The sequence below is a fragment of the Melanotaenia boesemani genome, chromosome 8 (assembly GCF_017639745.1).
Source record: "Melanotaenia boesemani isolate fMelBoe1 chromosome 8, fMelBoe1.pri, whole genome shotgun sequence".
Taxonomy (NCBI): domain Eukaryota; kingdom Metazoa; phylum Chordata; class Actinopteri; order Atheriniformes; family Melanotaeniidae; genus Melanotaenia; species Melanotaenia boesemani.
Window position 1 is genome coordinate 17,498,853 of NC_055689.1, and position 12,973 is coordinate 17,511,825.

Consider the following 12,973-nt stretch of genomic DNA (forward strand, 5'->3'; position numbering starts at 1 on the left):
GTATTAATATCCTTTACTAACATCTTCCTATAGAACTGGATGCTCCTGCTAACCTCTTAGTCCAAGATGAAACAGAGTCCAGCTTCAAGGTGTCATGGAATCCAGTCCAGGCAGACATTGATGGTTACATCCTATCCTACACCTTCCTTAATGGCTCAAGTGGAGAAATCCTTGTGAGACCTGATATCACTTCTTATATGCTGACTGGTCTGAGGCCTGCAGTCCTCTACACAGTCTACATCAGGGCCTTCAAGGGAGACAAAACCAGCAGGACGATCTTGACACAAGCTGAGACAGGTGGTACATCAGTTCTTGTTAAAGCAAATGACCTGTTAAGCATAATCATGTTGAAACCCTCAAGAGCTTTTAATAACCTACAATTAGAGATGTTTTGACAAGCGACCAGGGTAAAAAATGTGTCTGACGTGGCTGTCCAATCAGAATCTTGTTGTTTGTTAAGGCGGTCTTCCAATGTGTTCCTCCATCGATTCATCCATCTTTCTTGACAACTTCTTCTCACAAAGAGCAAAGCACCTCAGACATCTTCTTCCCCGATGAATCATTCCAGCCCTCTTTGAGCAAGCCCACACAAGCTCAGAAGTGTGATGAGCATGTCTTGAAAAAATCCTTGTGATCTCCAGACTTTCATGCTTGCAGTCTAAGTAGACACTCATTCCTTGCAATGACCAAAACCCTGGGCTCCATTTTTTTTATGTTTGCCAACAGTCACTTCAGTCTATACTTTTCACTGACATCAATGGATCATTCTTTCTTTTGTGCAAACTGAAGTTACCAAGAACCTCATCTCAGACTTCATCATTCTACTACATAGTCATTTTAGATACCCATCAAAGTCTGTTATTACAATTATAGCACTGACTAAAGAGCAGCTCAAGTAAGTCAGAGTTTTACTGTCATCGCTTATTAGCACTTTCTAACATAATGTTTGCAACATAGCTTGTGTAATAAATCAGTTTACTCAGGTCCTTCGGGCGACTTGATCTAAATATGATGAGATGGTTTTTAACAGAGAAGGATGACAGAAGGCCCAGAGGGACTCGTTTTTCAGATTTACAACCTTTTATAGTTGACCAGGACTGCAGCAGTCACAAGCACTCTTTATCTTCTGACCAAGGCACCTTGCATCTGAGTAACGTTGCATAAAAGTTGAAACTTGAAATAATCCTAAACAGGGAAAATGTTGAAGACTCACTGGAATATTTTGGAGTAATGAAATCTCCATGTAACATGCTATGAAACAGGTAAATCTCCATCTGTGCTACAACCAGCACTTCGATGTTTGTGCACTGTTTAAATGTGATGGTTGGTTTCTCTACCCATCCATTCACCACTTTCGACTGAGCTGCCAGATTTAGCCAGCCAACATGTTTGGTTTCAACCAACTTTCTCTCAGCTCTTGCTGAAACCACATATATGTTCAGAACTGGATATTCTTAGAAACTCATCTGGCTCAAGGAACCTGGACCATCTTCAGTACATCATCAGACAAATGGAAACCAATGGATTTGATTACAAATCTAATGAAATTCAGAGACTGATATTTTTATGTGCATTATGCCTATACAGCCATTATTTACTCACAGTCATGGGGCTGAAACTTGTAGTAAAAAGAGCTGAAATAACACATCTTGTAGTTTGCATGAGTAGTGTTGTAAACCACTTCCACTAACATCCTCTTCTAGAACTGGATGCTCCTGCTAACCTCTTAGCCCGAGATGAAACAGAGTCCAGCTTCAGTGTGTCATGGGACCCTGTCCAGGCAGACATTGATGGCTACATCTTAACCTATAACTACTCTGAGGGATCTAGTGAGGAAATCAGCATTGGATCCAGTATGACCTCTTACTCACTGACAAGCCTGAGACCTGGAGTCCTCTACACGGTCTACGTTTGGGCCATCAAGGCGGACAAAGCAACTGGGAAGATTTCAACAGAGGCAGAAACAGGTTAATACATCATCAGGGAGAGTTTTCTATTAATATTGAAGTATTGGTTTCTCTTCTAGGTGCTGCCCTTTTAAAGCAATTTTTATTGTAAGATTATTGCTTTCTTTTCAAATATGTTGATCTTTTAGGGCAAAACAATGGGGTGGTTCCCAAAGCTGGTTTTCTTTTTTAAAGGAGGCTTTACACTGGAGTAAATATGAGCCAACTTGGAAGTCTGACTGAAACTGACCATTAAAGTATATATTTATCAAATTAAATTAAATACACTTTAAAAAGAGTATTAATGCTGCACAACATTAAATAAACCTAAAAACTGGTTAGGAAAGCTCAGTGAAAAAAAAAGAAGAAAATAAAAAAGATAACAAAAAAGCAACACTGCAGATTCTGGGGGTGTTTTTCTTATTTCTTTTTTTTCTTCTTCTTTCTTTTTGAGTTATAGCAAACATCAAAAAGCATCTTATGGTTCATAATTACCAAAGCTCTGACAACTTTTCATGAAGCTGCCTTCAAAAAGTCCCAGCTGTTGTTACATACCCAGCTCAAACAGATTATTCATCCATCACAGCCGTAATAATTTCCAGGAGTTCAGGGTGGACCACATGTGGCCTTAATTTCTGGAGAATAATGGTTGCACAGAAGCTGAAGCAGGTTGGTTGCTTGGAGTGGTTTTGTGTGAGGAAGCAAGAAAACCTCTACCTTTTTTATTAAGAAGCCAAAAGCTACAGTAATTTCACTCCAGTGGATTTAACGAGAAATAATTTGATATTTTTACATTTTATTATGGACTTTATTATATATATATATATTTATACAGACTGTATAATCTGGTGTTTAGAGGGGCCCAAGGTCCATCTTGATCATTTTTTCTTGCTTGTATTTTTTTATGTGAGATTTATATGTACAGTAAGAGGTTTGAGTAAAAATGAAGTAACCTGCAGAATGTATTCCCCAGAATAACTAGTATTGTACAGCAGCACAGTGGTTGTGGCAGAATCAATCTTAACCTCACTCACCATTACTGCACACTAAAGGAAAATCTATAAAACTTCACGCCATGAAACATTTGATTTATTAAACTGCAAATTCCTAAAAAGTCAACAAAGCTCCCGTTCTACCAGGAAATGCTTCACACAGGCAAGAAGAGGTCCCTGGTTACGTCTCATAACTCAGTGAGAGGTTAAAAAAACTGCAGCACATGTGAGTGGGCTTTAACAGGGGTATCTTTGTGTAAACCAGATGATGTGTGAAAATCTCCCGGGTCTTTAAAATGAATGCTGAATCTTTTTCAATTAGGTAGAAAATTACCTGGTTTTATATTATAAACTTTTCTCATCATCACTCATCATTAGCTACATCAGCGTAGTGCTGACTTCAAAAAGAAAAGTTATTGCAGCAAAATCATTTGGGATACATAAAAGCAAGCATTATTAAATGTATGACTTTATCTGACCTAGTTAAAACAACACTAATAATATTTCAGTTAGAAATCTCTTAAACCCGCAATAGCTACTGTTTTGCAGATGTCTAACACTTCATTCAAACAATGTGACCCAGTGTGCATTTGTCCTCTTCACAGTGTTTTGCCTTTACTTTAATTTTTTTCACTTAAAATCAAAGTGAACCATGGATAATTCTGGGGAAAAAAAGAGAAAAAAAAAATAAAATAGCAGGATTGTTTAGGATGATTTCACACCTTACACTGACATTAAGCTATGGGTGCTTAAAGCTCCCATTGCTCTAGTTTGCATTTTTATGCCAGCTAAATTATTTCTGTGTTTATTTCAGGGCACACTTTTAAAGCATTTCAATAAGAGAAAAATATTATCTGCAAACTGTGACCGAAGCAGTCTCTGATGGTACATATCAAGCAGAAAGAAGCTGCAAAGCTACACTAACAAAGGAAGGAACAGAAAAGAAACGATTGAATATCAAAAAGTAAAATTCCACAAAACTAAAACACAAATAGAATGAAAAGATAATTAGGACATTTTTTAAAGTAAAAGTATACCACTTAATATTTTTAAGATTAAGTGGGTTAGCTAAAAAAAACACACATTCACAGAAAAAAATTGAAGTTTAAACAACCTACACATAGTAAGATGTGTTAATGAATAATTCACTGCCCCTTTGCTGTAATGCACTCTGATTTACATTCATACCCACAGACATTGATTCCCCAAGGGACCTGAGGGCTTTCGATGTGACAGTGGATTCTGCTTCTTTGGCTTGGAGTCCTCCTCTGGCAGATATTGAGGGTTACATACTCACCTACAGAAGTGAAGATGGCGTCATAGAGGTACTGAGCCATGTAGTTTGGCACACATTTTCCCACCCCAAGCAAATATACAACACACCATACACGCATTGACATGAATGGATCACCTGTAACTCTATAAAGCTTAAGGCTCATAGACTGAGCGGTGCATGAATGCAACACAGTGTTCTTCAGATAACTTGCAGTGGTCACATTGATCTTCTCATTCTGTTCTAGTTTTTTAGCGGAGCCCGTGGAAAGCATCCTCTTCTTGTTGAAGCCTTTTAAGGCCATAACTGATCCCCTCCAACATGAAAAATGTGCATGTTGAACTGAAGCACTGTAGAACACTGACCTCTTGTGGTGACATATAAACTAAATCTGCTGGACATAGTTGAAAGGAGGTTATGACACACTTTTATGCATTTGTGTAATTAAAACTGAATGCTGCACCATTTAACAGTTATAGACTTGCACCATATCAAGATTATGTTACATGATAATATACTGAATGGTTAGCAAGATCATTTCCAGCTGTTTTGTGTTGTGATCAGACTGTTGAAAAGCAGCTTGGAGCTGGCGAGACCAGATTTGCTCTATCCAACCTGGAGATGGGGAAGCGCTATGTTGTTACCATCATTGCCTACAGAGGCAACAAGAGGAGCAAGGTGACAGAAACCATCTTCAAAACAGGTCTGTATAGAGACAATATTGTCATTCAGCTATAGTCTGCTCTTTTGTCATCATATCGTTCTACTCTATATCATGTCATATTATCACATCCCCTTCTCTAGTTGGTCTGATGTACCCCTTCCCCATGGACTGTGTTCAAATCATGAAGAATGGAAACACAAAGAGTGGCATCTACACAGTCTACATTAATAATGACCGCTCCAAACCCATAGAGGTTTACTGTGATATGGACACTGATGGAGGCGGCTGGCTGGTATGAATTATTGATCAAACACACTAAGATATGAATGTTTAAAAAATGTTTCATACTATTGATAAGATAGCTTATTTTCATAGTAGATACCTATATTGGTGTCATATTAAACCAACTTTAAACATTGAATACATAATCTGCTTCCATTGAGGGAGCTTTCCTTAGTGTAAAGTGTGATCATCATAATCATTAAAAATAACACATACTGGCCTCTAAATCCTCACATTTGAGCATATTTTCTAAATTTATTTTTAACTCTTAGAGAAATTCAATTTTGAACCAGTAAGAAGTAATTAATGAAAGTAGTTATCCCTGAATTATTTATGGTAGATATAACAACCATTGTCTCAACCAAATTGGGCTTTTTTGTAGCATCTGCCAGTGAAACGTGTACATGCTACTTTCAGATGCTTCAGCGTCGAAACACTGGCAAGCTGGACTTCATGAAGCGCTGGAGGCAGTACATGGCAGGTTTTGGCAACATGACGGATGAGTTCTTTATTGGTAAGTGCTCCAGAGTTTTGTGGCGTGCCTCTGCAGACAGGAAATCTACAGTTACTGTATGAGCTATAACTGAGCATCATTTCTCCCCTTTCTTATTCTGACAGTGTGTCCTTCTTATTCCTCAGGTTTGGACAAGATATACGAGCTTACCAACACTCCTACTCAGTATGAGCTGAGGTTTGACTTGGGCCTGGGCTCAGACAGGGCTTATGCGGTGTATGACAACTTTAAGATTGGACCTGTCAAGCAAAAGTTCAAACTTACTGTTGGCAAATACAGAGGGACAGCAGGTGGGTCTCACAGTACCAACTCTTTTTTTAATATAAAAAGGTTTCAATAGTGTACTCCAACTATTAAGTAAATTTATTTTAGTCAGCTGTGAGATATTTGGTTTAGAAACTTTAAATAAGTTCTAGACAGTAGCGGGAAGGTCATATCTGAAGCGGGGAGTTTTAGTAGGTTTTGAAGCCAGGCAGACATAGACACACAAAGCAAGTGGGACACTGTGTACAGATCACATATACCATAATTTGCTGACACAACACTTGCTGTAGAACTAAATCAGCCTGTGTTTGGTGCTTTATTAAACTTCTTCTATCAGAGAGCACTTAAAGGACAAAAGAGTGAGCAGCAGCAAAACATGAAATATGCTGAGGAAGGAGAAATATTGAAGCTGATCTTAAGAGTTTTTTAGGTGTTTACAAAACCATTGTGAAGACTTACGTGTTGATGGTCCCCAGGTGATGCTATGACCTACCATCAAGGCCGACCCTGGACAACTGTTGATTCAGATAATGACATTTCCCTTGGTAATTGTGCGCTGACCCACCGTGGCGCCTGGTGGTACAAGAACTGTCACCTGGCCAACCTCAATGGCAACTGGGGTGATAACAGGCACAGTATGGTGAGTGAACAAGGCAAATCTCAATTACATGAGTGTAATTTAAGTGTAATCTTCTGACATGAGCTGGAGCTCACCCACCATGTGCTAGTTTTTAGCCTAGCTTTAGCTTTTGAACATTTGACTAGGGTATTTTGGCATACAGAGGAGCAGGTGACTACAAAGTTCCCAAAACAAACTTAAAATAACACCCCATGCTTCACAGTTGCTTTGAGGTATTTGTGATGAAATGTCTTGTTAGATTTCCACCACACATAGTGCCGTGTTTTATGACCAAACATATCCACTTTGGTCCTGACTGGCCAAAGGGAATTATTCAAGAAATGCTTCATTTTGTTCAGAAGGAACTTTTCAAACCTAATTCATGCCATATTCCCTCTCAAAGAGAAGAGACTCTCTGCTGGAAACCCTTCTAAACAAAGACTTTAACATTTCACAAACAACAGTAATGTTTTAAAATGATTCTTATGTCCCAATATGTAAATCTTAACGTAAACATAGTCTACTTTCTTTTTCAAATTACTGAAATAAAGGCAACAGCACCATTTTACCAGGTTTGTCTGAGCCATCACTTATCTGGGCCTGCTGCTTAATCCATTTGATTTAAAGGAACCAAACCATTTATTTTAAGAGTAAAAAAAGACTGTTATTAAGTTTCTCTGGCAAATAAAACTTTCATATAAATACATTTGCCACTGGAAAATCAAATCCTAGCAGGGGAGGTTTAATACACCTGAAGTCTGACTAAAACTAATAACTTGTTATAAAACTTACAAAAAAATATAAATAACTAAGACAAGCAGTATTTAAAAACAGGATAACTGTGACAAGGAAGTAAGGCAGAGGCCCCGGCAGGAAAAACTGGCAGGTGAAAGGGAGAAAGTCAGAGCTATAAATACACAGGAATGTGAACACAATGAAACATTTAAGGTGGGTGGAAAACCACAAGTGCATAAAGTAACACTACCATGCAGAGAAAGATATTATTTCATGAAAATAAATCAAGGAAGCAAATAAAGGCCAAAAGTCATGACATCACAATCTATTACTTCCAAATATGACAAGACAACTTGTGTCTCCAAAACAGTACGGACCCTTTTGTGAGTTTGTGTGATTCCTTTTAGGCTAAAATATCTATACTAATCCAGCAGTATAGATATACTCTCTATACTAATCTATTTTAATCCAGCAGTTATTGGTAACCTTGGCACAGATGTTTGGTTTATCTAATCTTTTTTCAGTGTGTATGCCTTTGCTACCTCAGAAGAAAATACAACAGCAAACATCTGCCTATGTTGCTATATTTTACAACAGGTAACGCCTAAAACATCTCAGTAACCAAGTGATTAGATAAAATGATCACTGTTATATGGGGTCTTATATGTTTCTGGAAAGACCCCCCCCCAAGAAAAGAAAAGAAGCAAGAGGCTGTTCCCTGGTCAGCAGTCAAAAGCAGCTTCTCCCCTAAGCCCACTTCTCGTTGTTTTGTTTTTGATTGTTGGTGTGAAGCAGATACGGCCAAAATCCATCATCAGTGATAAGAAAACGTATTTCTTCCCGCAGCTATAAACCAAGTGTTTTTCACCAGCCTGATAGGGAAACAACAACAGTTATTTTGTCTACGGCGGACTGATACTGCAGGAAATGCCATGGGATTTCTCTTGCCTTGTCGAGATCCCATCCATATTATTGCTGCTGCTGACATCTCCATCAATGTTTGCCACCAAAATGCAATAACAGTCCAAACAAGTTTGTACTAATATGAAATAAAGCCGGTATTTATTATTGTTTGTAATTCTGCCTGTCTTTCACGCTGCTTGCCTCTTCTTTGACTACCTCTCTGCTTACCACCTCTTCCCTTCTTTGCAACGCTTTCCCTTTATGTCTCCCTGTCTTCGATTTCTCAATTCATCTGCTGCTCTGCCATCAGGGAGTGAACTGGGAACCGTGGAAGGGCCATCTAACATCTCTTGACTTTACCGAGATGAAGATCCGACCCGTGGGAGCCATGTCCAGCCGGAAGAAACGGTCATTGGTGGCCAGGGAGAAAAGCAGAACCTCAAACACCCACAAGAAATAGAAGAACCAGCAACAAGACAACAGATGCAATCAGTCCCATTAACCTGTGATCACACTAGATTTAGTCGTTTCTGTACATATGTAGATACAAAAGTCTGACCATGCTAGAATTCCTGTTGGTTTACTTGCCTCTATGCCTCAGCTCCTGTACACATTTTGGTAAAACATAAAAAAGCTCAGATTCAATAGTAACTTATTACCTGTTTTATTCGAATCAGAAATTCTAAGGTTTAGTGTGATTGTAGGAAAGTGGAAAAATCAGAAACTGCCTTTAAGCTGTTTGGAAATGATCATGAACGTTATTGAGTTTAGTCTCTCAGTTATAATGTAATTGTATTTTTAGAAACTCCTGTTTTACCAACTGATAGAAACTTTGAGTATAGCTAGGTATATCAGGAAGATGGAAAACAAGAACTTTTTCTCCAGTGACTCCAGCCTTTTAACCTGAAGGCAGTCCTCCAGTTTACTTGTATTATATGTGTTTAATTCTTGTCATAGGAAGAATGAATGTATAGCAATATTGTCTTAAAAGCATAAATGTGAGGAGAAAAACAGCAGTAACAATGGCTTGTGTGTTTATATATTGGATCAGGTGTAGGCTGTTTGCATCATTGCCCTGTTTCTATTGATTATAGATTTTGTGACATTATGCTGCCACAGTTTTTTCAACGGTGTCACATCACATCTGTTCATGTGGGACAAGCCAGAGAATAACAACTGACGGCTTTCTGGAAAAGCCAAACTTCTCCTGCTTTACATTCATATGACAGGGGCAGCTCATATCAATCAATGTGATGTGCTCACATTAGACGTCAATAAGAACAAGGTTTGTTTGGGCTGTCCTCTGGAGCTCAATAACCAAACTCCTCCTTTCAATCCGGTAAGCTGACAGAAGTCATTAAAACAGCTTTGACTTTAACTTTACCTTTAACTTCAAATCAGAAGTTTCAAGGTCAGAAATAAGGACACTTTCTAAGGAAATTAAAGTCTATTTAATAATATTTCTTTTGTTAATTGTATTTTCAAACTCACATTATACTTGCTCACTCATATTAGTATCACCATTCACAGATAAAATAAAGAATTTCTTACATGATGATATTATCATTTTCCTTGTCTTAATAGATCGGTGGACTTGAGGGATACGAGGTACAAAAAAAATTAACAAGCAAGTAGTTATATCACTTTTGCTTCACTGATTTTAATGAAGTTGTTTGAAGGCGGCATGATTTTACATGAAAATGACTGAGAAATTTTCTCATTTTCTCCCACTACTAAAGGGTTTATATATGTATAAATACATATTAAATAGATTAAACTCTTTTTATCCAATGACTTGATATTTATGTGATCCTCCCTTGCCTTCACCAGATCAGTGGCAATCAGCAGATGGCGTTTACTCCATCATTCATTTTGAAATGAAAGCTGTCACCCAAATGTCCTACCAAAATTAGATTATTTTCTGAACTTCCTTTTAAGGTAGATGAAACCATGATCTCTAACAGTTCTGCTGATTTTATCAATGTGGAGCTGCAGTGTTGCAGCAGTGCCACCATTTCATCATACAGAGTTGCACAACTTCCAGGAACTGATGACTGTTTACTGGTCTCAGCGGAGCTTCCCAATGCTCTTTCTCATAATCTGTAGACGGCTAGAGCCCACAGACTGTCTGGGCCACAACCGTTTTACCACAGCAGCTTAAAGTGTATGGAAAGGATATAAAAAGCAACATTTCAAATATAGAGACAAAAATGTACATATATCAGATATTATCTATTCAAATGACACAGAAACATTTCAAGAAGATCATTCCTCCCCTGAAAACTAAATGAAAGTTGAAAAGATAATATTGTTGACTTTTTAATTCATCATCAAAGTCTGAGGAAGCTGCTGCTTCAACTCTGACAGCAAATGTTCATTGCACAGCTTTTCATTTCAAGTTTGAAATAAAATGTCTCACAAAAGCTCATTGATGCAGGAGGCTGTTTCATCAATAGTGATTGTAAATTACTTTAAGGAGATTGGTTCCTACCCTTGCTTTGGAAGGCGAGTGCTTGCTTAGTGCCAGGATAAACAGAGGGTGGTGAGACTAGTTTTGCTCTCCCTCTTTTTCCTCTGCTTCTTGTTCTGTGTGTGAGGTATCTACAGAGTACAGTTTAAGCTTGCTGATATATCACTCAGACTGACACCCCCAGCCTCGATGAGTTTGAGGTAATGTGGTTTTTCCATGTAGCTTGGTTATGAAACAACTAGGCGAAGTTTGTGTAAAAGGGTAAAAAGGGTGTGAGAATGGAAATAGAAAAAAAGAGAAGACAAGACATCTTCCTGCTTCTTGCACCATAAGAGAATATTTGACAAAACTTTACAATAATAATAGACAACTTGAGGTCTCTCAACATGCATAACATCGATCTGGGTTTAAGCCCCTCACTGGATTTGTGTATTGATGTGTCCACCAAAGCATGATTCAGTCTCATCGTATCAAACTGTGAAACACTTTTCCTACTGTTTGATAGGAACATTTTGCATGATGTTTGAGCAGATTTGTAGATGGCAGAATAGTTTCGACTATAAGACTAGTTTTCTTCATAGAATATTCTCCAGTTAATTGTGTGTTGCTTTTGCTTTTGCTTTTACTATGCATTGCACACACAAAAACAGCGGCTACTACTGCTCAAACTCTGTGAAAAATTACATGAAGAATGTAATATCTCAATAATTTGTAGAATCGGAATATTTGGTGTGTTCAGACATTTGTGTGGTTGCAACAACCCACCTCCCACATAATTACTCTCCTTCTCTACTCCTACATGTTAGACACTCCTCTGTTTAGAAATCTTTTCCATGATGTGGTTATACACTTAAAATAACTGTGCAAGTGTCAGTGGAAAATTCAAGCACTTGTGCATTAATGCAATCATTGACTACCTACATTACTGTGCAGTTCTTTTGACCTCATCTTTTACAGCACTCTTATTCAGTACTTGAATGTTTTTTAATATATTTGTTTCTGATGATCATTGATCCCTTTAAAGATGGGAGTGGCCCTGAGATGAAAAAGAACGATTATCCTGCAGTTTTTAGCTTTGCTAGCTCTTCAGAGGAACCAGGGCTAGCCAAATGGCTAACATAAGTCTGCTAGCATGAGTAAACGGTTATATCTTCTGTTTAGCAATAATTCCCCTTGTGACCACAAAAGCTGTGAATCACTTACACAAACCTGCCTCTGAGAGAAGCCTGTTTCCAGACTCGAAGTGGCCCTCATATGCTGCAAAAAAATCTTTGGATAATATGATTATATGCTTCTTTATGGAGTCTGGTGTGAAGCAGCAGCCAAATACAGAGAAGGTGAAGGTAACCCCATGTTAGTTAGATGATCTGTCTGTTGACAGATGTAGTGAGGCTGACTGACATGCGTCCTAACCAATCTCTGCCTTGAGCTCTCTCCAGCCAGTAAAAGTCAGTCCATACTGACTCTTGTCTCACCTCTGGCTTTCTCGCCTTCTTTACCATTCTTCCACTGATATTTTCTTCCTGCATTATTTTGATAAGTCAGCCATGGTGCACATTCAGAAGTGTGTGTTGTTACTCAGTTGCTGGTGTCTGACATGGTGCCGTAAAGCCAAATGCTGTAGTGATGTGATGCTCCAGGATGGAAACAAGGGCTATGAAGTGCGGCTTCTCAGACTTGTGATGCTGCAGACTCCAGGAATGTACAAAATAAAATGTTAGTGTGCCATCAAAACAAGTCAGAAGCACATGGGTTCAACTTTAGAAAGTTATGTAGAGTTACTATAAAGCAATACTATACTTTCTGACTTTAAAACGCTGTGCTTCTGATTATTGATTGAAGTCCATTTAATTTGAATCAGGCATGTTAAAGCAGAGAAACATCTAAAAGGCTGCAAAACAGTGGCCCCCGGGGACAAGAACTGAGCATCCCTGATCTAAATGTTCAAAAATGACCCAAAAGGTTAACAATCCCAACATCACATTTTTCTTTATGACTTATCACATCTTTACACATCAGTTAGTAGGAAGTTAGATGCAGTTTAATATAGAATTTATTTTAATATGTTTCAGTAAAAGTGTAGCACAAAGCAAGAGACTCTCAAAAGCAAGAAAGATTGTAGCTGTTTGCACTGACAGCAGCAAACATTTCACCAAAGTTCAAGAAAGTAGCCAAGAATTTATACATAAAAGGAAATAAGAATTCATTGCCAACTTGCATCAAAGTTTTCTAATTTATGTCCATCAAAGTGCTAATAATTAGATAACAATGATGATTACTGGAGCCAGAGATTCTTTTGCAATCAAATTGC

General features: G+C 38.1%; 1 protein-coding gene across 4 annotated transcripts in view; it reads left to right on the plus strand.

Annotated features, from left to right (window-relative positions):
* Positions 1-10,566, plus strand: part of tnn (tenascin N) — a 38,232-nt gene extending 27,666 nt beyond the window's left edge. For 2 of the 4 annotated variants that reach the window (XM_041991406.1, XM_041991408.1), the window contains 7 exons: positions 4,133-4,263; positions 4,776-4,914; positions 5,016-5,167; positions 5,575-5,671; positions 5,797-5,961; positions 6,412-6,575; positions 8,503-10,566. In XM_041991406.1, coding sequence (XP_041847340.1) covers positions 4,133-4,263; positions 4,776-4,914; positions 5,016-5,167; positions 5,575-5,671; positions 5,797-5,961; positions 6,412-6,575; positions 8,503-8,652 — 998 coding nt within the window. In that variant the 3' untranslated portion in view covers positions 8,653-10,566. Of the gene's footprint in view, positions 1-33; positions 298-1,703; positions 1,968-4,132; positions 4,264-4,775; positions 4,915-5,015; positions 5,168-5,574; positions 5,672-5,796; positions 5,962-6,411; positions 6,576-8,502 lie in introns of all 4 variants that reach the window. The other 2 variants (XM_041991404.1, XM_041991405.1) reach the window with 2 other exon arrangements.
* Positions 10,567-12,973: the final 2,407 nt, after the last annotated feature.